The 26,222-nt window shown below is 36.5% G+C and overlaps 1 protein-coding gene across 8 annotated transcripts in view; it reads right to left on the reverse strand.

Annotated features, from left to right (window-relative positions):
- Nucleotides 1-26,222, reverse strand: part of CEP120 (centrosomal protein 120) — a 79,262-nt gene that overhangs the window by 40,168 nt on the left and 12,872 nt on the right. For all 8 annotated transcript variants that reach the window (XM_007108488.4, XM_007108487.4, XM_007108486.4 and 5 more), the window contains 9 exons: nt 19,363-19,511; nt 11,585-11,782; nt 9,721-9,948; nt 8,538-8,754; nt 7,065-7,245; nt 3,356-3,505; nt 2,415-2,597; nt 516-612; nt 259-411 (listed from right to left, as the gene is read on the reverse strand). In XM_007108488.4, the coding sequence (XP_007108550.1) occupies nt 259-411; nt 516-612; nt 2,415-2,597; nt 3,356-3,505; nt 7,065-7,245; nt 8,538-8,754; nt 9,721-9,948; nt 11,585-11,782; nt 19,363-19,511 (1,556 nt within the window). The remainder of the gene's footprint in view (nt 1-258; nt 412-515; nt 613-2,414; nt 2,598-3,355; nt 3,506-7,064; nt 7,246-8,537; nt 8,755-9,720; nt 9,949-11,584; nt 11,783-19,362; nt 19,512-26,222) is intronic.

The raw sequence follows: 26,222 nt of genomic DNA on the forward strand, positions 1-26,222 counted from the left end.
AACCTCTGAATTCTAACCTTCAGTGCTAATTTTGCCCACAAATCATGGAGGAAGTTTAGGAGACTCCTTTCTGAGTGGCTTCTGGGAAGCTGTCACATTTTGAATATTTTTAAATTCTTCATTTTTTTTAAAGAGTAAGGCATTCTTGAATTCAAAGGGACTAGACAGAGTACCCATGGAAGAGAAAAGCCTACTATGGAGAAGGGAAAATATACTAAATAGACAAAAAAACTTTTAAAGTAACACTTAAAAAGTAACCTGATTTTCAAAAATGTCTTCCTGCATCTCTTTCCACATTTCTAGCTCAAGTGCTGCTTTGTACTCTAAGGTTTCACGAGGCTCTGTCTGGATTTCTGAAGGACAAGGTGCTGGAGGAACAGAAGATGGCTTTTGTTGTACAGCAGATAAACCCTAAGATATGAATGAAAGAAGCATACTGAAACAAACACACTCACACATATATACACATTAGGTCTGTTTTAAAGAATAATTTCATAAGATACAATGACATATACCTGAGATGAATCAGACACAAAAATCTCACGCATTTTCACTAGTCCGTAATCTTCTAAAGTCACTGTGTAAGAAAGATCTACTATCTTGTTATTTGACCTACAAATGAAAGCAGAAATATTTTAAAACTCATGGAAACACTTTTATATTATTTCCTTTTAATTTTCCAATGCTAGAGCACTAAGTACAAAGCATGTCTAGCACCTGACACTTGCTGCTCAAAGTGCAGCAGCTTCTGCAGACTTCAAGACCTTCTATATATGTGATATTATATGATCACAAACACAGTATTAAGTACATACCTACAATCACTACAAAATGACCTACAACAGTTACAGATTTGAAAAAACTGAACAGTATAAAAGAAATTTTAAATCTCACTGCTAAAATTTCATTTCCTTCCTCTTTTTTAGATACGTAGATACACATGAACTCATGCACATTAAAATCATACAGTTTTGTCCTTTTTTTCCCCATTTATCCTCCTGCATTTTCCTCCTGTGTAATAACATTAATTAAAAAATATAATTTTTAATGCCTCTAAAACACACTAATGAATTTATGTAGTAAAAATTTAAAAAGTTAACAGTTCCCCTACTCAATTATATATAGATTATTCTGGACTCTTTTTCTACTTTTCCTGGAATGAACAGCCTTGTTCATAAATCTTTTACTGGATATGAGCACTGCTTCAGGATTAAATCCTAGAAGTGGCATAATTATGTTATTTTTATTGTAACGAATACCTTTCTGTATCACAGAACCTGAATGCAGCATTTACCATTAAATAAAAGGACAAAATGTTAGAGGAAAATAAAATTCTAGCAACAAAAAAATGTGGCTTTGTTTAAATCAAACAAAACTTTAATGAATGGATCCCACACAATTAGAACTCTTAATCAACTTTTACATTTTCTTCTTCTAATCTCAGATTTCAGAAGAAATGAATAAAATAAAATGAAGTGCTATATCATCTCTGAAGTTTTCACTTAGGTAAATCTCTTAAAACGTCTGTCTACAGAGCAGGGCGATTTCAAAGCAATCAGCATTAAAATAACTTCCAACAAGTAATGATTAATTTCATTATATTCTACTTACAATAAGAAAAAAGAATGTTGATTTTTAAAAGAATTTTCAGTTAACCAGAATAATTAATTGATTCTCTAAAATCCTGTTCCCAGATCTCCAAGTGAATAAAGGTTTACTAAACCCTTCACTCTCTGAAGTGGCATGGATGAGGAAAAGTAAGGGAAGTAATTCCAATAATACTTCTACATCTCAGTTTTACTGGGCCTGATTTTCTTCTACATTCTTACTATGCTTTAAAAATAAAGGCATATGATATGTAAGGTTAAAGTCAATTTAAATTTCTATTGTTAAATATAAAAAGATAACATATTTGTTGAATGATTTTGTGTAAAATACGTGAAAAGTTTTTCACTGTGGCAGTGAATTTCAGGGCAAAAAAAGAATATTCATTTTTTTTAAAGTGCTGAACATTTGCAACATTCTCCAACTATATTTGAGGCAAAAGTTTAAATATTTTTCAAGTAGAAAAATTCAAAATAATGTAAAAATACATTATAAATTTGACCCTGAGTTACTAAGCTAAAAAAAAAAAAAACAAAAAACAAACTGATCCTGAACTTAAAACTATCAGTCTAAAGAGAGGAGAGAGAAATACTTACTCAACACTCTAAGTATTACAGTATTCTGGTAGCACAGACTCACTCTGTGAGGATATAGTAGGTATCAGAAAGCTAAAGAGCAAACTGGGATATCACCCCCATAGGTCAAAGAAAAAAGATCAGAAAAAAAAAAAATGACATGAAAGGATAAGGTTGTAGCTAGCTAAACAGAATAAAAAGCATAGCTAAGACCAGCTCTAGGAAATGCATTACCCTTGTGCTGCTATAATAGGCACGCTTTCACTGATAGTTTGTCGCCAACACTGTTCACCATTAGAACCTAAAAAGCGAGTTTTTTCTGAAGACAAGATGTTAGAAAGTTGGATTCTGGCAATTCCCAGAAGTAAATCTTTACTCATTTTATCCTTGTGCCATAATTCAACCAGTAATGGAATCCTAAAAGGAAAAGAGAAACATATGTTCATACCTATCAACTCTGAACTAAGGCTTTTCTGGACTAAAATTTTTGAATTCCTTTAATGTAGCCAAAGATGTTTTTGCTACCTGGAATGTAAAGGCTCAATTCCACAGGTAACAAAGAGAAAATACTATTACATTTTTTTACACCTCTTCCTGTGCAATAAAGAAAACCCTTCCGAACACTACTATTCCCACAAATGGTTACATAACGTTTAGTTACTCTTCACTCTTTTAAAATTCTTTTCAAATTTTGATACTCTGAGAAAGTAAAAAGACATTTCACAGATCTCATTTTTCGTCACAAATCCACTTCAGATAGCTGGATCAACATTTCCCTTTTATACAGATGAAAAAACAGAAAAAGCAAATAAATGCATTATAGTCATTAAGTGAATCAATAATAAAAACTAAACAGTTTATTTATTGTCACATATTATATTAGGAAAAAGCAACATTACTTTTCAAAGTTCCTTCATTATTCATATATTGTTTTAAGAAAGTTCTAATACCCCAACTCAGGCAAACAAGATATGAAAATCTGAAAAGAGCCTTAGTAACCACATAAAACTCTATAGTGGAACCACAAGTGTCACAGATTTTAAATTTGTTTCTAGATTTGCAAATGCATAAGCAGCTATGGATGTAAAAATATAGGAATTCCTCTTGTTAATATGATACAAATTTTCAAGAGTTGATTTGAGAAAATAATACCATACACACCATGTATACATTACCTTAGGAAGGTATCCTGCAGCTGATGAGGCATAGTCGCAAAATCAAATGCACAGTAAGATTGGGGAAGAAAAACTTCCATGTTTTTCCGAACTTCTATAGGAGGATTAGTCATAATAGGAGCTGCGCTTCCGAAGAAAGGATATGAGTACCTAGAATTTAAGAAAAACAAAATCCTATAGTTTACAAATGGGATTTATAGTCTGTTTAAAAAAAAAAAAGTTGGGGCTTCCCTGGTGGCGCAGTGGTTGCGCGTCCGCCTGCCGATGCAGGGGAACCGGGTTCGCGCCCCGGTCTGGGAGGATCCCACATGCCGCGGAGCGGCTGGGCCTGTGAGCCATGGCCGCTGAGCCTGCGCGTCCGGAGCCTGCGCTCCGCAGCGGGAGAGGCCACAACAGAGGGAGGCCCGCATACCACAAAAAAAAAAAAAAAAAAAAAAGTAATATGAATATTAAAAATTTTTTCATAGATAATAAATGGTACAAATACATTATGGTTTTACTCCTATCACCAACTTCAAAATTATACAAATATTTTCAGTGTTGATATAAAAATCACAGAAATTATAGAGAAAATGCATTATTTGCACAGCACTGGTTTCCAAAGTTCCTTTACAAGTAATCTTCCAATGATCCTCTGGGGAAGGAGGAGTATACACTGGTATTTTGAAGGCAATACACCAAATAAGAAAAAGACAGTCACTTTGATACACTTCAAATAATACAAAGATTCAGAAGTGAAAATGACTCCACTAAACAAAGACAGAGCTGCCATCTGTTACGAGCTCCGAGGTATATAAATGTAGCAAATTAACATGTTGTACACATTACATTCATACAATGTTATATGTCAAAAATATTTTTATAAAAAAATAAATATTAAAACTTAAATGTGGGGGGAAAAAAAGAGTTCCTGAGGGCACGGGTCTTATCTTTTTCATCTTTGCGCTCCCAGAACAGTTTCCGTCATATAGTAAACTGTCAAGAAATGCTTGCTAAATTTAATTTCTAAACCTATTTTTCTTTATATAATAATGTCCTGATTTTGTATGGGCTAAAAAACCCTTAGACAACTCCAAAAGGATGCATTCATAGTATTTTGTCTCTGAACTGAGAATCAAGCATGAAAGCAACTCAAATATACTACAGATGCATCAAAGAGTGACATAACATTCTTTCTTTCTTTCATCATAAAAGTCACACCAGATTAAATAGAAGAATGTCTGACTATTGCTGAACTTATTTTGTACGTAAAGGCAAATACAGAGATATTGTAATGCTCACTTAAATTTCACTTTATAATTTGTTATTCATTAATAAAACTAGACTCTAAACTCTACTAGTAGAAATTGCTTTTCCTACAAGAAGAATCCTACTCATACACTCAATTCCTACACAATTACATAAACTGAATTTAGGTCATCTCAGAGAGCTCATACCCTAGAAATTTAACCTCCTACTACAGATGTAGTGATTTAAAAGGAAAAAAAAAAGCAAACACATTAAACTTTTCTAATATCGGTTATCTCACAAACTCCATTAGACAATTGTACACTACAATTTCATATCAATGCAGAGCATAACATAAAATCTATCAAACATAAAATCCCCAACATTTAAAAAAAAAGGCTTAAAATGAATCAAAGACAGAAGCAGTAGTCCTCAAGTGATTTCTATAGAGTATTAAGTGGATCATACCTATTTCCTCGGGGTAGTATATTCTTTCCCTTTTCTTTGTCAAGTGAACTAGTAGCCTCCCTCACGTACTGAAATATTTCTGACTCTGTCTTCTTCACTAGATTGAGCTCTTTGTTTATACGCCCATGCCCTAATACCGGACAAACTGTTGGCATAATGTAGGCACTTAATGATTAAACAAATGGCCCTACGGCAAGCAGGAAACACAAAAACTGATAATATGTGCTTTCTAACTGGGCTTGTTCAAGGCTCCTCCCTCACAGCATCCAATCTCAGATCATCCCTGTGCTTCTGGCCAACATCACCTCTAAGTGTCCTAAGATCAGTTTCTCCAGTAGCAGCAGGAGAGAAAAAGGAACAGTTCTATATTATATAAACCCTGTGAGAAAAGCTATGTCTATAGCAGAAAATTTCTTCCTGGCTTTCAATTTTTAAAAGAACAACATTTTAGTCATGATTCTCAGCCTCTAACATGAGGTAAAATGCAGAACTTAAGCTGTGAGGACAGACTTCCATTCTATGACTTCACCGTGTGAACTCAGTGCTGGGTCCCTTTGATTCTGTCCATTATACATACCAAAGCTCAGAGGACTTTGGAAACAACTTGATAAGGAATCAAACAACTGAAAAATTAGATACAAGTAGGAGTTGATTTATGCATTTGAAAGGCAGACATGCCTAAAATAAGAGCAGGAAGCAATGAGAAGTTGCTGACATTCCTGGGAATGGCAATCCAAGATGATGGAAAGATTTTCTGATTTTCTCATTCTAATCACATAAAGACCAAAAATTTTATTACAAATGCTAATGCTTGTTCCAAAGTAATTTATGAGGACCTAAAGACTCCAAACTAAAACACATAATTATATTACATTTAATATATATATTAGCCACAAAGTCTATGGAAATGTAATATTATTAAAAACAAGCCATTATGGGGACTTCCCTGGTCCTGGACTTCCCGCCTGCCAATGTATGGGACATGGGTTCGATCCCTGGTCCGGGAAGATGCCACATGCCGCGGAGCAACTAAGCCCGTGTGCCACAACTACTGAGCCTGTGCTAGAGCCCGCGAGCCACAACTACTGAAGCCCGCACACCTAGAGCCTGTGTTCCACAACGAGAAGCCACCACTATGAGAAGCCCAGGCACCGCAACAAAGAGTAGCCCCTGCTCGCCACAACTACAGAAAGCCCAAGCTCAGCAACGAAGACCCAATGCAGCCAAAAATAAATAAATTTAAAAAAACAAAAAAAAACAAGCCATTATGTAAAAGCCGTATTTAACTGACTGAAATATATATTTCAATTCTCTAAATTGAACAGTGTGGACACATTCCACTTCCAGTTCATTAGGTGTGGTTTTTAGACTCATAGGCATAAAAGGTAGACATTAAGGGGCTTCCCTGGTGGCGCAGTGGTTGAGAGTCCGCCTGCCGATGCAGGGGACATGGGTTCGTGCCCCGGTCCGGGAAGATCCCACATGCCACAGAGTGGCTAGACCCGTGAGCCATGGCCACTGAGCCTGCGCGTCCAGAGCCTGTGCTCTGCAATGGGCGGGAGAGGCCACAACAGTGAGAGGCCCACGTAAAGCAAAAAAAAAAAAAAAAAAAAAAAAAAAAAAAAAAAAAAAAAAAGGTAGATATTAAGACTATAACCTCCCATTATAACACAGTTTTATAGAAAAATCAGATACTATACTACCATTATTTTGACCTATGGCACCTTTTCTGGAAACAATACATTTTAAGTTCAAGAGTCACTACATTTTAAAAAGGAACATTACCAAATTATTATCAATACCTACAATTATTAGCAAGACTGTTACCTTTCATACCACCAATGCCACCTTTGATTAAGTTCAAAGTCATTAGGACATAATAGCCTTTCACCCTTTTAGTCCACTGATTTAACAAATGTCATAACTTCTTTGGTGACATTTCTCCTCTGCAAACCCCAAAGAGAGGAAAAGCATTTCTTCTCAGAAAATATTCTGAAAGAAAATCAAATCATACCTTAATATACAGTTGACTGGAAAACCTACTTCCAAATCACGGATACTCCTTAAGTCTATTGAAAAGCAAAAATGATGTGATGTTGCAGGAACAGCAATTTTCTGTCCTGAAGCTGTTCCTGAAGCAATGGATGTAGTAGTCACTGGCTGGGCCAGTAAAGCAGGTTCAGAAGAACTGACAGCTAAAATGAACATAAACATGTAAAAAAAAAAAATTCTATTTGCTAACAATTTCTCTTAAGTTATTCAGATAATTTAAAGATATCATCTCATTTACCTTCAAGCAAAGACTTGACTATCTGATTTTATAAACATATGAATTGAGGCATAAACTTCTTAAAGTGACTTGTCCAATATTATGTAGGCTTTAATTCCCATTATAGAACTGTGTAAAAAAGAGCTTACTCTCACTCTCAACATATATTGCAAAACATAAAAGCATACAGTACTGATGCAGTAATGTATGACAGCAGCCTGGCAGGCACTAATATTTCTAAGAGACAGGTGAATATAGCTTAGTATTTGAAGGGTTGTATTTGAGACTTACTGCAGATATAATTACATCACTTTTTTAAAAGTAGTTTGGTTAGGGTTTAAACAGTAGTTTGTTAGACTATGTCTAACAAAAAACTAAAACCTGACAGAGAAAGACAAATATCATATGATATTGCTTATATGTGGAATCTAAAAAAATGGTACACTGGATAGCACAGGGAATTCTACTCAATACTTTGTAATGGCCTGTATGGGAAAAGAATCTAAAAAAGAGTGGATATATGTATATGTATAACTGATTCACTTTGCTGTACACCTGAAACTAACACACCTTTGTAAATCAACTATAGTCCAACAAAAATTAAAAACAAAAACACTAAAACTTGAAAAGACAGAGGTATCTAGTCCAATCCTATTATACACCAGAGATGTTTAATGAATGGCCCAAGTCCTATAGCTACTCAGTGACAGACGTATAACTTGCACTCAAACTTCTAACTCCTAATCCACCACTCTTACAACTTGTACTACTAAATTTAACTGTAGATTCTTACATAACAGATGGAAAAATTTTATACAACCAGATAAATATGCATTCTCAGACTGTCTCAACTAGGATCAAAAATGATTATTTTAAGTTTACTATTAGAGGCAGTATCTCTTTTCTCTAAAATTCCAGTGAAATTGAGATACTGAAGAGTTTGCTAACAATCTATTAGAAAGAACTATACTCTTTAATTTTTTTGAATAAGCTACTATTTCTAGTATGAAAATAAATGAAAAATTCTCTTACCTTTAAGCAAATTCTACTATGAAGTTAAGTAAATTGCAATTACTTTAATCTGATTCTTTTTTTTACATTGGCTCTTTAAAAAACTCACAATTTTTACTTAGCACCCATGAAAACTCGCACAGTCATTTATTTAGATGGCTGAAAAATCTATACCTAAAAGACAGATCTGTGAAAAGACTACCTTACCCTTTGGATTGGGTTTTGTGTCCTTATCATACTGTAAGCTTTCCACTTCACTTTCTGTTGCGTCGTCTCTTGTTGGAGGTGATTGACAGTGAGGTGGAACAGGGGACACGTGTGGAGACTTGGGCCCAGTGTGTTTCTTCTCCTTTGTGGGGGTGAAAACTGTCTTCTTTGAATGGTGTGGCTCATGTTCATTCTGGGTCTTTAATTCAATTAAAGACTAAAAACAATTTTTACATAAAGTATAATTTGCAAAGAACTTTCCTTCATAATTAAGCAAAAATCGTGATGTTGTTTTTAAAAAATATTAGCTTCCTTTCCCAGTTTGGATATTCCTAGTCTATTTCTCTTCATAATTTGCAAATTTTCTTATAGCATCTAGGACCAGAAAAAGGAAGATGAACAGGAAGGAAATATATCCAGAGCTCCGTATCAAAATGCATCCTAATGCATAAGAAGGGATATTCAATAAAAGAAGTCAGGCATAGGTGTCCTTGGGAATGGTTATTCCTACCAAAGCAATACAAAGGAGGTCTGTATTACTAAAAAACAAACAAAAAACCAAAAACCCAGAAGTCTAGTATGATTTTCTTCCTTTGCTCCACTATCCTCTAAAACTACATGCATATATGTCTTTTTAAACTCTCACTTCAGTTCACAGCCTACATAAAAATCAGTTCTTTAAAAGAAGATGACACTAAAGTTGATTCTGGGGCTATATATAATCAAAAAACATATATTCAAATAAATGTCTCTATTGCCTAGATACAGTATGAGGACTATAAAGCACTGAGCCAAAAACCTTATCTTAGCTAAGGCTGAGTCAACCAAAAAGGATCCATTAACACAGATTACCAGAAACTGGGTCTAAAAATATTCTCTGCTACCATAGTCCCTCTTCTGCTACAGTCGCTGACTACGAGCTGGGGGTGTGGGGAATGGTTTTCACTACATGAAAAGACTGGACTGAAGGGCTCTGGACAGTGTCACCTATGAAATGTGGCAGAAGCCACAGCACTTTTCAGAAGGGTCTTTTTGGAGAGGAGGTTATCATATAATGAAGGCCACTACCTAAGAGTAATAAATACTTTCTTATGCGGGGTAATGCTTCTGAAGTTCAACTTTTGTGACTAATCATGAACTACATCGAAGAAGCTGGAGGAGGGGAAGGAGGGTCACTACTTGCCTGGGCATCTATGCCTTCTCTCTGCAGAGCCACAGACACTCCCACAGTGGGGGCTAGATCCACAGGAACGGGTGCAAGCTTTTGTTTGGCTCGGTTTGGAGGGTCAAGAGTAAAAGCACCTTCAACTGTGACTGGGCGATGGTTGATTTCTGTACTACCCTTTTTCAGTAGTCCGGTTAAGGGTATTTCTGTACTTCCAAGTGACTGGTCTCCACAGCAGAGGTGGATCTAATACGACAGGGAAAATCAAAATCAGGCTTTATATTTTCTCCTTTATTCTAAACACACAAACTTAACAAAAAGTTATAAAATGATCCATAGAAGGAAAACAGAATGCAGGTTATCTTATTGACCTGCAGTGACTAAGATACTCACACATGATTGTTAAAACTGTTGCTAAAGCACAAAATTTACGCAGAACTCAATAATAAAGTTATTATTTCTTTTAATTTTTCCTTTCAGTACTGTGCACTCCTATGTTATCACGTTCTCTTTTCTGTCTCTTTGGTGAGCTATGGTTACTTTAATATTTTATTATGCTATCTTACATATGCAAATTATATCATGAATATATTAATTTAAACGGAAAACAAATACATCAAGCATCTTTTCTACTTCCATTATAACATTAAACACAGCTCTTAAAAAATAACTGAGTGGGTCCAGCCCTATTTGGAAATTAAAGAACCTCAAATAATTCTGTTTTATTCACCCATAAAACACCATGAATGTTTCTTTCTCTTTTTTCTTGCTTTTCCAACTTTATATATAAAACAGAGTGCTTAACAGTGAAAGGTAAAAGAGAATACCTCTGGTGTGGTGGAATGTATGTTAATCACTGCTAGCTAATCAAAACTTCAACATTACCACCTTTTGCAACGACCAAAAAAAAAAAGAAAGGCTGCTCCAGATATGTGTCACATAACTATTCTTTTCCCTTACTACACTGAAGCCACAGCAAACCTAGTATTCATATGAACAATATGCAGTCATTACATAAAAATACTTTTAATTCTACTATCAGCAATGACCTATAAGAGTCCTAATGTTAGTAGGTGTGATATTTTTAATGGGCTGGAGAGAAAGGATTTTTATGACTTAAATGTCCATGAGAATCAAACTAATAAATAAGTCAATAGTTTTGGTAAGGAATTTTATAAGATAAAATTCAAAGTGCTTTTTTCCTGCATTTCATCATTTTATATAACCTTCAACTTTCTAAATACCTTGGATTTAGCGGAACCACCTCTACAATTTAGTTCCACTAAAATTTCCTAATGCCTCTTTTCACTATCCACTCAAAACGCAAAGTCTAATGAATGATCACTTTACTATAAAAAAATGACTACCCCACCCTACTTCACCACCCATTTCAGTCTGATTAAAATTAATCATAACAAACAGAAAAGTAATTTTGGACTAGATAAGGTTCACTTGTAAATAAAGTCCAATTTAAAATTGGTTTACACAACTACCAAATTCAAGAACAGGTTTTAGAAAGTTGTTTTATCTCTTTGATTTTAATAGCAATAAGGTGTATAAATTCTGAAATCTAGAGTGTGATCTGTGTGGTGACAGCTAATCTCCACTAACAGTAATAAAACCTGCCTGGTGCCCGCAGCTTTAAGCTCCAGGTACAACTTTTTGACCGATAACTGATCTACCTCTTTCCACAGTAAGGCGGTATATCTCCTAAAATTCTGAAATAACTGTCATGCTGTGACTGTACAAGTCAGGATAATTCCTAAAAAATTAAAAGATGTGGCAGAAAGATGATATCCACTTCAGAAATAAGACAGAGTTTGGGTACCTCTTTAATGCTTAAAAAATCATCTCATAAGAAACAATTTTCTGCCATACCTACCTGTAGTTTAGACTGAAGAGCCAGGTAAACACGAAGAATTTCTATACTGCTACGTATTCGAACAGATGCTCTCTCTGGCTCAAAGTCTGGGTTGATCAAATCATTGAAGGGTTCATTTGTAACGTCATTTCCCAGTAAAGAATAGTAAAAGAAAAACTCAGGCTGTCTTTCTGGCAGTTTCATGGTACATGGAATTAACTGAATATTTAAGAAAAAAAGGATTATTACTTGATAAACCACTAAACATCCTTAAAGATGTCTAACAAACTCCAAAAATATTTGCTAAAATGATTTTTTATTTCAAGCCTTAAATTAATAACTCAAAATTTCTAAATCTCTGCCAAATTACTACCAAATCACTAGTTTAATTTTTAAAGGTTTATCTTACAAAAGCACAAAGAGACTATTTTTATACATTAATGTTGTTTTAAAGCTTATGTTTCATTCAACTAGTCGATGAAAACTCCATAAAAGTTCTTTTAGAAGAAAGTGGTCAAATATTTTACACTGAGCTTTCCTTATTTCCACATATCCTTACTCCACCATCCTCTCCGTAAATGAGAGGTTTTTAAAAAATCTTAATCCAAGCTATTTACTATAACTTCTTTTGATGGGAAAAAAAAGCTTTGTAGCTACTCTTACAAAACTTGGAGACCTATAAATTAAGTTACAAAAGGCTGTCTTCCTCCCACTGTAAGGAGCTGCTGCAGGGGGAAAATGGAGCCCTTCACAAATGAAATGTTTACTGGGGATGGAACAAGATGGTGGAGTAGGACATGAGGTCACCTCTTCTCAAGAAAACACCCAAAACCACAACTAACTGCTGAACAACCATCGACAAAAAAAAAAGATGGAACCTACCAAAAAAGATATCCTACATCCAAAGACAAACAAGAAGCCACAAGGAGATGGGAGGAGGGGCACAATCACAATAAAATCAAATCCCATACCTGCTGGGCGGGCAACCCACAAACTGCAAAATAATTATATCTCAGAGGTTCTCCCACTGGAGTGAAAGCTTTGAGCCCCATATCACAATCCCCAGCCTGGGGGTCTGGAATTAGGAGGCAGAGCCCACAAGGCATCTGGCATTGAAGGCCAGAGGGATTTGACCACAGGAAATCCACAGGACCAGGGGAAACAGAAACTCCTCTCTTGGAGAGTGTGCACCAGGAACCAGGGGAAAGAGCAGTGACCTCATTAGAACCTGGGCCAGACCTAATTGCTGGTATTGGAGGGTCTCCTGTAGAGGCAGGGGTTGGCTGTAGCTCACTATTGAGATAAAGACACTGGTGGTTGTATTTCTGGGGAGTACCCATTGGCATGAGCCCTCCTAGAAGCCACCATTTTCTCACCAAGACCTGGCCCCATCCAACAGCCTGTACGCTCCAGTACTGGGATGCCTCAGGCCAAGCAACCAACACAGCCCCACCCATCAGCAGACAGGCTGCTTAAAGCCTTCCTGAGCCCACAACTTCCCGATAAACACACCCCTTGACATGGCCCTGCCCACCAGAGGGATAAGACCCAAGTCCACCTACCAGTGGGTAGGAACCAGTCCTTCCCACCAGGAAGCCTGCACAAGCCACTAAGACCAGCCTCATCCACCAGGGGGCAGAGAGCAGAAGCCATAAGAATTACAACCCTGCAGTCTGGAGAATGGAAACCGCAATCACAGAAAGACAGACAAAATGACATAACAGAAGAATGTCCCAGACAAAGGAACAAGATAAAACCCCAAAAGAACAAGTAAGTGAAATGAAGATAGGCAATCTACACGAAAAAGAATTCAGAGTTACGATAGGAAACATGATCCAAGGTCTTGGAAAAAGAATGGAGCCACAGATTGAGAAGATACAAAAAATGTTTAACAAAGAGCTAGAAGATCTGAAGAACAAACTAACAGAGATGAACAATAAAATAACTGAAAAGAAAAATACACTAGTAGAAATCAATAGCAGAATAAACAAGGCAGAAGAACAGATAAGTGACCTGGAAGAAAGAATGGTGAAAATCACAACCATGGAGCAGAATAAAGAAAAAAGAATGAAAAGAAGTGAGGACATTCTCAGAGGCCTCTGGGACAACATTAAGAGCACCAACATTGGCAATGCAGTAAGTCCCTTACATACAAACTTTCAAGTTGCAAACTTTCAAAGATGCGAACATGCATCTGGTTCCAGCAAGGAACCAGAACCTGTGCCATCAATGTCAGGCATGAGTGAAACTGCAGCTTACCCTCCACCTCCTATTGCTGACAATGCTTCAGCTCTACCATCTCCCACCTCCTCTCCCTCCTCCAGTCAGTAACTCTTCTTGCCTGTTCACTTGATGCCAGTCCCTGTATGCCAGCTGTTGTACTGTACTACTGTACTTTTCAAGGTACTGTACTGTAAGATTAAAAATGTTTTATTTTTTGTTTGTTTTTTATGTATTATATTGTGAAAAGTATTATAAACCTATTACAGTACAGTACTATACAGCTGATTGAGTTAGTTGGGTACCTAGGCTAACTTTGTTGGACTTACAAACAAATAGGACTTACAAACAAATAGGACTTACAAACATACTCTCAGAACAGAACTCATTCATATGTAGGGGACTCACTGTATAGGGGTCCCAGAAAAAGAGAGAAAGGACCTGAGAAAATATTTGAAGAGATAATAACTGAAAACTTCCCTAACATGGGAAAAGAAATAGTCACCCAAGTCCAGGATGTGCAGAGAGTCCCAGGCAGGACAAACCTAAGGAGGAACATGCAGAGAACACGTTAATCAAACTGACAATAATTAAAGACACAGAGAAAATATTAAAAGCAACAAGGTAAAAGCAACAAATGACATACAAAGGAATCCCCATAAGGTTATCAGCTGATTTTTCAGCAGAAACTCTGCAGGCCAGAAGGGAGTGGCACAATATATTTCAAGTGATGAAAGGGCAAAACCTACAGCCAAGAGTACTCTACCCAGCAAGGCTCTTGTTCAGATTTGATAGAGAAATCAAAAGCTTTACAGACATGCAAAGGCTAAGAGAATTCAGCACCATCAAACCAGCTTTACAACAAATCCTAAAGGAACTTCTCTAGGTAGAAAAGAAAAGGAAACTAGAAACAAGAAAATTACAAATGGGAAGGCTCACCAGTAAAGGCAAACATAAAGTAAAGGTAGTAAATCATCCACACACAAATATGCTCAGAGGGGAACAGTAGGGAGTTTCCTTAAAAAACTAAAAATAGAGCCACCATACGATCCAGCAATCCCACTCCTGGGCATATATCCAGAGAAAACCATGGTTTGAAAGGATACATGCACCCCAATGTTCACTGCAGTGCTGTTTGCAATAGCCAAGGCATGGAAACCTAAATGTCGATTGACAGATGAATGGATAAAGAAGATGTGGTACACATATACAATGGAATATTACTCAGCCATTAAAAAAAATGAAACAATGCCATTTGCAGCAACATGGATGGACCTAGATATTATTGTACTAAGTGAAGTAAGTCAGAGAAATACAAATATCATATGATATCATTTATATGTGGGGAAAAATGATACAAATGAACTTATTTACAAAACAGAAACAGATTTGCAGACATGGAAAATAAACTTATGGTTAGCAAAGAGGAAAGGTGGGGGGGAGGGATAAATTGGGAGTTTGGGATTGACATATATGCAGTACTATATTTAAAACAGATAACCAACAAGGACCTGCTGTATAGCACAGGGAACTCTGCTCAGTATTCTGTAGTAACTTGAGTAGAATATATATATATATATATAACTGAATCATTTTGCTGTACACCTGATACTAACACAACATTGTAAAGCAACTATAGTCTAATATAAAATTTAAAAAAAAAAAAAAAAAAAAAGGATGTCTTCCATACTAGCTAGGAGTGTTACTTCTAAAAGCTGGTAGTTTCCTGGCCATGTGACATGAAGACATGGGATGCTTGTCCCATAAAATGCAAAATACCTTCTAACAGACCTTTAATGTTTGCTAGCACATTGTTAAAAGTAACACTATAAGTAATTGACATGTTCTACAACAGGAGATGGCTGAAATATAGTTATCATACATATGGCTCCTAAATAATGATATAGTGACATGAAAGTTACCTAAAATATTTTTAAGTCAAAAAAACTTACAGGACAGTTTTTAAGTCTGTAAGTTTGTGAAAATAAAAGTACTAACCACTTAGATTAAAACAACCCAGTTCTGAGCACACAGTAAACAGTCAATAAAGTTATTTATTCTATATTAAATATATTTTATATACAAAGCAAGTTATTACTTTAATCCTACACTTTAAAATGTATTTGTTTGATTTGATTTTAATCATATGGATTTTAATCATGTAGATTTATATTTATTGAGAGCCAGCACCTATACACTTTTAGTTGTTGAGAGCACAAATTCTGGAGTAAGCCCCAACCCTCAACTTTGGTTCCACCAATGGCTTGCTATGAGACTTTAGACAAGTACTTAATCACTCTGTACCTCCATTTCTCTTAGGGTTCTTGGAAGGATTAAAAGAGATAATACATGTTCACTTCTACAAGTCTGCCTAGCACATAGTCAGATATTATGTGAATGGGAAAATATATGAGGAAAAGAATATACTGCCCTTATGGGTGATTATTTCTGAGGAGTTTAATTAAAAGAGACTTTCATTTTCTTTTACTTTCTTCCATAGTCAGAAAGCAATAAAAATTTTAAGAAATAAAGATAGCCCTTTTATATTAAATAGCACATTTAATTCTAAGTAATTCCCACTAAGAGAAGAGATGTTTTTAAAAATTCTTTATCATCCTTGGATTTAAAAACAGGTTTTCTGCCCTAATTTCAATATTTAAAAAGGAAGCAAGATTATCACAATCCAGTATTCTTACTCTAATTTCATTCCTGCATTCTACTACTTTACAGTATCAATGTTCTAAGTCACTTATTTGCATCTGAAAGGTATGTTTGTTTATAGCTAGATGCATTCTCACGCTACCTTTGACTAGCTTGAGAAGAAAAAAACTCAACTGCTATTTTTTAAAATCCTTGGCTTGTCCATAAAGAGTGAAAAAAGCAAACAAGTAATACTAAGCAGTATCAAGGGATGAATAAATTATTGGGCTTAATTTTTTGTGTTTTAAAAAATTACTGTAAAATACACATAACAAAATTTATCATTTTAACCATTAAAAACTGTACAGTTCAGTAACATTAAGTACATTCACAATGTTGTGCAACCATCACCACTACCTAGTTCCAGAACTTTTCCATCACCCCAAACAGAAACACCAGAACCACTGAGCCGCCACTCCCATTCCGCTCCCCCATAACTTCTCCCTCCCCTGGTGACCACAAATCTGCGTTTTGTCTTTATGGGTCTGCCTATCTGGATATTTTATATAAATGGACTCATACAGTATGTGACCTTTGGTGTCTGGCTTATTTCACTCGGCATGTTTACAACATTCATCCTTGTCGCATGTACCAGTACTCCATTTCTTATATAGTTAAATAATACTCCTGTGTGTGTGTGTGTGTGTGTGTGTGTGTGTGTGTGTTTATTTATTTATTTTGTTAATCTATTCATCCACAGATGGACATCTGGGTTATTTCTGTGATATTCTGGGATACTGTAAATAGTGCTGCTATGAACATTTATGTACAAGTTTTTATCTGAATACCTTGTTTTCAATTCTTTTGATATATACCCAGTAGTGAAATTGCTGGGTTCTATGGTAATTCTGTTTAATCTTCTGAGGAACCTACTTGGCTTAATTTTTATCAGAGATAGTAAATAGCTTGCCAGACATCAATCTGGTTTTTTATTTTTAACTAAACTGAGTGACTTGTCCTAAAAAGTTACTTTGTATTACCAAGAACTGTATTAGTTTTAGTTGTGGATTCAGTAGGTCAATTACCCACAAGCTTTCACTATATAAATACAGGTTCACACATACAAACTACATGTTAGGCACATTAGTTTTATCTCATTCCTCATGCACACCCACAAGGCTGGTATTACTGCCACCATACAACGGAGAAAATTCAAGCCTGAGAAAGGTTAAGTAAGTTGCCTAAGTTAAAGAAGCCAGTAAGTAGTGAGAATTAGATTCCAACTCAAATTGATCTTACTCCAAAACCCCTTCAGAGGCAAGAGAGCAAAATATGGGAACAAGAGAATGTAGAGAGTGACCATATGGCCAGAAATTCCTAGGATATTTACTAGCTAAAAAACTTTCTCAAAACTTGGTTTCCTCATCTCAAAAGTGAAAATAATAATCCCCTAAAGTTGTGCTAGGATTAAATACAACATTAGCAAAGTAGTGAACACATACCTATTTCACAAAACATAACACAAGTAAAATTATGCCTTCCTAGGAAGTTGAAAAAATATTTTTAAAAATAAAGTAGCAATTTAAAATACTTTGCAGGTATTTAATAACACAGTAAAAACACAGTAGACTCACTATCTAATGTGTGTTCTGATGTGGTTAATGAACAGACAGTGGACATCTAGCTTCCCCCCCAACCAGCGTGGCATATTAAGCCAGGGCAATCCACAAGCAGAGCTTTATGAAGAGAGGAAAAAAAGGAAATTGAGGGAGACAGACAAAATCACATATATAGTGTCAATGAGAAAATGACAGTACCAAATTGGGAGAGAAAAAGTAAAGCTCAAAGAATACGTATATATAAAAAGTACTTTTTGTAGTGGGCATGAATTCAGTGTGACCGAGCTAAACACATTTCCTGAGAAAAATCTTTACCTGATAGATCTTACTAAGATTTAGTGTGGTCACTAACTCATATTTCACTTATGAATGAGGATTAACCGGGAAATGTATACCTCTAAGGAAGTGAATAGTCTGATGAAAATTTTAAAGTCATAAGCCATATTCTCTATTTTTTAAAGTATTAATTTATTTCAGGTGCTATAGATCAACATAATGTCAAAAAAACTGGACTCGATCCTGAAAAGGACAATGAAATAACAGCTACTTTTGTGTTGAGCCATTGCTGGGAGGAAGCAATCGGCCACAGGCCCTGAGCATCCCTGACCACTCTTACCCAGGCCACCTCCCAGCGTTGTTTATGCAGCTCATAACTTTGATAAAGTAATGTGTCTTCCCAGACAAAGACCTAGACTACTTACAGTAAAAGTCGTACATTCCCTAAGTTCTGTGTTCCTCAGCTGTGACACACTCCCAATGAGTATGGAGCAACCACCTGAGCCCCTCTATGTCACCTCCATGGGACTTGGGATAGGGGGAACTGAAAGAAATATGCTGATATTCATGTTGCTTGCTATGCTAAGAGTGGTACACTCCTTTCTCTCTGACCCAAGAATCTTCTGTCTTCTGGCAGCATTTAGGCTAATTTGTTACTGTGTAAATAAGGTAAAATCTAATCCCAGACCTGACAGCTATTAAGGTCTGACTGAGACAATGTTCCCAACATTGCATATTTCTCCAAAAAGTATTTAACACTTAGAAAAAAATCATTTCATAACAGTCTTTACAATGTCACACAATACAATGCGAAACAATGTTCATTTATGGTCTTTCTTCTAAATTCTAAGAGATTTAGTTTATTCTCTTACTATCAAGATCATCCCAATTTATTCTTTTCCTAAAACAAAAATGCTTTCTGATATGAAAGAAAACATTTTTCTAAATTATTTTTGTAAGTCTACTTGCAAGTCTTTTTAATACCTAAAAGACAGATTTTAAAAATAAAATGTTTTCAAGTTCTTCATGAATCACTCATCTCACCTGCTCCAACTGGGTGGCGAATGCTATGGTCACGGACATCATGAAGAAGTCAGTACAACAGTCTGCTGGTCCGATCTGATGATAGCCTCCCTCCTCATTCAGCACCGCCACAATGTCCTTTGCGTCAAGTCCAGACAGGCTGGCAGGTACTTTATGGAAAAAAACACAATGAAACTACATTGTAGTTTGCCATAAACCATTATAAGATTTTGAAAGCTGGTTATACTTTTTAATTTACTCGGCAGTTTTCACAGATACAGTTAATATCTCAGTAAGGTTTCCTTTGATTTCAATTTAATAAACCACATAGAAAAGGTATCACAGGTTGCCCGAAGGAAGTAAATCTAAACTGCGAACTGAAAAATAAGTAAAACTTGGCTAAAAAGAGCAAGGTGACTAGATAGAGAATGAGGGAGTGTCAAATGGTGTTCTAGGCAGAAGAACAATATATACAAACACTCAGAAGCAAGAGAAAGCATGTGGTTAGAGAACTGAAATAGATGTGGCGTGCTGGATCATACAGTGAGGACTCAGGTACAGAAAGTGGGGAGAGGCCGTATCCTAAAGAGTCTTCTTGAACACCATGCTGAAACATTTGGAGAGTTTTCTAAGAATAAGAGAAAACAATAAAACAATTTTGAGAAGAGAACAGATATAATCAAATAGGCTTCGTTATGAAGAGACTGGAGAGGGACAAGGATTTTTCAAGTGATTAAGGAAAAAAACAAAACTACACAAAACTAAAATAATAGACAATATTCAGTGTCGGGGAGATTGCCAGCAGGTTGGCACTCTCCATGTTGGTAGGTACAGACTAGTACAACCTTTTGGAGGGTAATATACCAGCGCTTAACAAAATTTTATATATGCATACCCTGTAAACCAGCAATCCTCGACTCCTTCAGGAGTTAAGCCAAAAGAAATGTGCTTACAGTAGCACTAGCTAAAAATAGTTTAATGGTTAAGAGTATAGACACTACATTCACAGAGACCAAAGTTCCAACCCTAGTTCTGTCATTCAGTAGTTGTATGGGGAAATTGTATGATCTCCTTTAGTCTCCATTTTTCCTTCTGCAAAGCTTTTACAGTGTTGTTGAGAAGATCAAGTTAGATAACAAAAGCACTTAGCACAGTACCTGACAATTAAGTAATTTAATAAAGGTAGCCATTAAATAGTAAGGTCAGCAGAGCTTAAGAGGTCAAAATACTAACTATGACAGGTCTCGCATTATCAGAAAGGGAGAACACTAGGATAAATCTTGTGGTGTAGGATTAAAAGGATTGAATGTGTCAATGTGAATATATGTTGTTCAATATATATATGGGCAAATCGATATATAAAGTATATATGTATATATACGTGTGTTTGTGTATATATATCCATGTGTCTGCATATATATGTGTGTATGTACACATACATGGGAACAACACCCCAACAGCACACCTAGCAGCCGGACCTTGACTTGTAAACATCATTCTTTTCTAAAAAGAAGCAGGGCTCCTTAAAGTAATGGCTGAATCCAGGGCTGAGATAGGAAAAGTATAAGATGAACCTGGACCATCTTCTTGTATCAGGGGAAAAAAAAAAAAAAAGCTCAAAGAGACTTCTCCGGTGGTCCAGTGGTTAAGAATCCGCCTTCCAATGCAGGGGACGCGGGTTGGATCTCTGATCAGGGAACTAAGATCCCACATGCTGCGGGGCAACTAAACCTGCACACCACAGCTACTGAGTCCGCACACTCTAGAGCTCGCGCACCACAACTAGAGAGCCCATGTGCCGCGACTACTCAGCCTGCACACTCTAGAGCCCGCACCACAACGAGAGAGAAGCCCGCGAGCCACAACGAAGAGCCTGCATGCCACAACAAAAAATCCTGCATGCCACAACGAAGATCCCACGTGCTGCAACTAAGACACAACACAGCCAAATAAATAAATAAATAAATATTTTTTTTAAAAAAAGCTCAAGAGATTATTGAGATTGTAAAAAGGAAACAGAAGAAGCTTGAAGGGGTTCTCAATGCTCAAATCTGGGACAAATAACAATGGTTAAAGATTATAACCCACTAAATAAAGAAAACTGTCAAGTCCATACTTAGACAATACAAATAAGTGAATAAATTAAAGGTATAATGAAGAATAAGTATTTTTCTAATTCTTCCCCACAAAATATTTATTAAGTACAAAAGAAAACAAAAGTAAGTTTATACTTGAGAACACAGACACACACCACCATAATCAAGTAATCAAGTGAACATAATCAGTAATGAGACTAAATCAAAATAGTGCACCACCTGATAAGATGCAATGAGAACAGAGCATCTTAATAGGCCTGCCAAAGATGCATAACCAAAATCTAGTAACAGACAAGCCCAAACAGTACAGGGGACACAGCCTCACCAAGACTGAAACCTAATCACAAGACTATAGAATGCTTCCCCTCCCCCTTACTGCTATATTACTAAAAGTCTATTTTCCTTTACCCAGTATATCATGTCCATCTTTCAATAAGAAATTACAAGGCACACTAAAAGGCAAAAAAAAAAGAAAAATCCATAATCTATGCTTCCATCTTAGGAAAACAGAAAAAGAGGAGCAAATTAAATCCAAAGTAAGCAGAAGAAGAGAAATAATAAAAACTAGAGCAAAAATCAATGAAATTGAAAACACGAAATCAATGGAGAAAAAATTTAACAAAATCAAAACCTTGTTCTTTGAAAAGATCAATAAAATCAATAAGCATCTAGCCAGCCTAAGAAAATAAAGGAGACACAAATTACTATTAACAGAAATGAAAAAGGGGACATCACTACAGATTCCCATGGACATTAAAAGTTTAATAAAGGAATGCTATGAACAACTCTATGCCACAAGTTTGATAACCTAGATGAAATGGACAATTCCTTTCAAAAACACAATCTGCTAAAACACACACAAGAAGAAACAATCTGAATAGGCCTATATCACTTAATGAAATTGAATCAATAACTTTAGAGAACAGAAAACACCAGATCCGGATGGATTCACTGGTGAATTCTACCTAACATTAAGGAAGAAATTATACCAATGTTCTACAATTTTTTTTTCCACAAGACAGAAGCAGAGGAAATACTTCCTAACTCATTATATGAGACTAGCATTATCCTAATATGAAATCCAAACAAAGACATTACAAGAGAAGAAAACAACAGACCAATATCTCATAAACATAGATGTAAAAATCCTCAACAAAGTATTAGCCAATAAAATCAACATAATGTGTAAAAAGAACTATACAACACAACCAAATGGATTTATTCAAGGTACACAAGACTGGTTCAACATTCAAAAAGCCATTAATGTAATCCATCATGTCAACAGGCTAAAGAAGAAAAACCACATGATTGTATCAATACATGCAGAAAAAGCATTTGACAAAATCCAACACTCATTTATGATAAAACACTCTGCAAACTAGAAATAGAGAGTAACCTCCTCACCTGATAAAGAACATCTACAAAAAATCTACAGCTCACATCATACTTAATGGTGAGAAGCTTTCCCACTAAGATCAGGAGTACGGCAAGGATGTCCCCTTTCACCACTGCTTTTCAATAGCACACTGTAAGTCCTAGCTGATGCAGGAACACAAGAAAAGAAACAAAGTCATGCAGATTGGGAAGAAAGACACAAAACTGTCTTTGTTTGCAAGTAACTGTAGAATGACCATCCATGGAAAGACCAAAAACAAAAACAAAACAAAAAAACCCTACTACTGGAACTAATAATAAGCAATTATAACAAGGCTGCAGGAGACAAGGTTAATATGCAAAAGCCAATCGCTTCACTACAGACCAATGATAAACAAGTGGCATTTGAAATTTAAAATACCATTTACAGAAAATTAACCACCACGGAGACAAGATGGCAGAGTAGGGGATGTAAGCTCACCTCTTCCCCAAAAAACACCAAAATCACAGCTAACTGATGAAAAACAATCAACAAAAAAATGCTGGAACCTACCAAAAAAGATATCCTACATCCAAAGACAGAGAAGCCACAAAGACAGGGTAGGTGGGGTGCAAACTCAGTAAAATCAAATCCCATTCCCACTGGGTGGGCGACCCACGAACTGGAAAATAATTATATCACAGAGGTTCTCTCACAGGAGTGAAAGTTCTGAGCCCCATGTCAGGCTCCCTGGTCTGGAGGTCTGGCATGGGAAGGAGGAGCCCCCAGAGCAAACTGGCTTTGAAGGGCTGTGGGCTTTGATCACAGGAAATCCACAGGACCGGAGGAAACAGAAACTCCACTCTTGGAGGGTGCACACAGGGTCTCATGCACACCAGGACCCAGGTGAAAAAGCAGTGATCTCATAGGAGCCTGGGCCAGACCTACCTGCTGGTACTGGAGGGTCTCCGGGAAAGGCAGGGGGGCAGCTGTGGCTCAGTGCAGGGACAGACATTGGTGGCAGTACTTCTGGGCAGGACAGCGTGAGCTGTCCTGGAGGCTGCAATTTTCTCCCCAAGATCTGGCCCCACCTAACAGCCTATAGGCTCCAGAGCTGGGAAACCTGAGGCCAAACAACCAACGGGGCAGGAACACAGCCCCACCCATCAGGTGACAGGCTGAGTCTTTCTGAGCCCACAGCTTCCCGCTAAACAAATCCTTTGACACAGCCCTGCCCACCAGAGGGTCAAGACCCAGGTCCACTCACAAGTGGGCAGGAAACAGTCACTCCCACCAGGAAGCCTGCACAAGCCTCTTAGTTGGGCCTCATCCACCAGTGGGCAGAAAGCAAAAGCAAGAACTACAACCCTGTAGTCTGTGGAACAGAAACCACAATCACAGAAAGTTAGATAAAATGAGATGCCAGAGGAGTATGTCCCAGATGAAGGAAAAGATAAAACCCCAGAAGAACTACTAAGTGAAGTGGAGATATGCAATCTACATGAAGAAGAATTCAGAGTAATGATAGTAAAGATGATCCAAGATCTCAAAAAAGAATGAAGGCAGAGACCGAAAAGATACAAGAAACGTTTAATAAAGAGCTAGAAGATCTAAAGAACAAGCAAACAGATGAACGATACAAGAACTGCAGCAAAAAATCCACTAGAAGGAATCAATAGCAAAATAAATGAGGCAGAAGAATGGATAAGTGAGTTGGAAGACAGATGGGAGATATATTGCTGTAGAACAGAATAAAGGAAAAAAATGCAAAGATATGAGGACATTCTAAGAGACCCGTGGAACAATATTAAAGGCAACAACATTCTCATTACATGGGGTCTCAGAAGGAGAAGAGAGAGAGAAAGGGCCCAAAAAAACATCTGAAGAGATCATAGGTGAAAACTTCCCTAACATGGGAAAGGAAACCACTCAAATCCAGGAAGCGCAGAGAGTCCCAGGCAGGATAAACCCACGGAGGAACACAGGCCAATATTACTGATGAACATAGATGCAAAAATTCTCAACAAAAAACTGGCAAACCAAATCCAACAATATATTAAAAGGATCACACACCACGATCAAGTGGGATTTACCCCAGGGATGCAAGGATTCTTCAATATCTGCAAATCAATCAGTGTGATATACCACATTAACAAACTAAAGAATAAAAACCATATGATCATCTCAAGAGATGCAGAAAAAGCTTTTCACAAAATTCAATACCCATTTATGATTAAAAACTCTCCAGAAAGTGGGCACAGAAGGAACTTACCTCAACATGATAAGGGCCATATACGACAAACCCACAGCTAACACCATTCACAATCATGAACAGCTGAAAGCATTCCATCTCACCACTTTTATTCAACATAGTTTTGGAAGTCCTAGCCATAGCAATCAGAGAAGAAAAAGAAATAAAAGGAATCCAAATTGGAAGAGAACAAGTAAAACTATCACTGTTTGCAGATGACATGATACTATACATAGAACATCCTAAAGATGCTACCAGAAAACTACTAGAGCTCAACGATGAATTAGGTAAAGTTGCAGGATACAAAATTAATATACAGAAATCTCTTGCATTTCTATACACTAACAATGAAAGATGCGAAAGAGAAATTAAGGAAACAATCCCATTTACCATCACATCAAAAAGAATAAAATACCTAGGAATAAACCTACCTAAGAAAACAAAGATCTGTACTCTGAAAACTATAAGATGCTGATGAAACAAATCAAAGATGTCACAAACAGATGGAAAGACATACCATATTCTTGAATTGGAAGAATCAATATTGTCAAAATGACTATACTACCCAAGGCAATCTACAGATTTAATGCAATACCTATCAAATTACCAATGGCATTTTTTGCAGATCTAGAACAAAAAATTTTTAAATTTGTACGGAGACACAAAAGATCCCGAAGAGCCAAAGCAATCCTAAGAAAGAAAAACAGAGCTGGAGGAATTAGGCTCCCCAACTTCAGACTATACTACAAAGCTACAGTAATCAAAACAGTATGGTACTGGCGCAAAAACAGAAATATAGATCAATGGAACGGGATAGAAAGCCCAGAAATAAACCCATGCACCTATGGTCAATTAATCTTCGACAAAAGAGGCAAGAATATATAATGGAGAAAAGACAGTCTCTTCAATAAATGGTGCTGGGAAAACTGGACAGCTACATGTAAAAGAAAGAAATTAGAACATTCTCTAACACCATACACAAAAATAAACTCAAAATGGAGTAAAGACCTAAATGTAAGACCGGATACTATAAATCTGTTAGAGGAAATCATAGGAAAAACACTCTTTGACATAAATCGCAGGAATATCTTTTTCAATCCGTTTCCTAGAGTAATGGAAATAAAAACAAAAATAGGGCTTCCCTGGTGGCGCAGTGGTTGAGAGTCCGCCTGCCGATGCA

This window comes from Physeter macrocephalus, chromosome 8 (assembly GCF_002837175.3).
Source record: "Physeter macrocephalus isolate SW-GA chromosome 8, ASM283717v5, whole genome shotgun sequence".
In the NCBI taxonomy this organism is placed as follows: Eukaryota; Metazoa; Chordata; class Mammalia; order Artiodactyla; family Physeteridae; genus Physeter; species Physeter macrocephalus.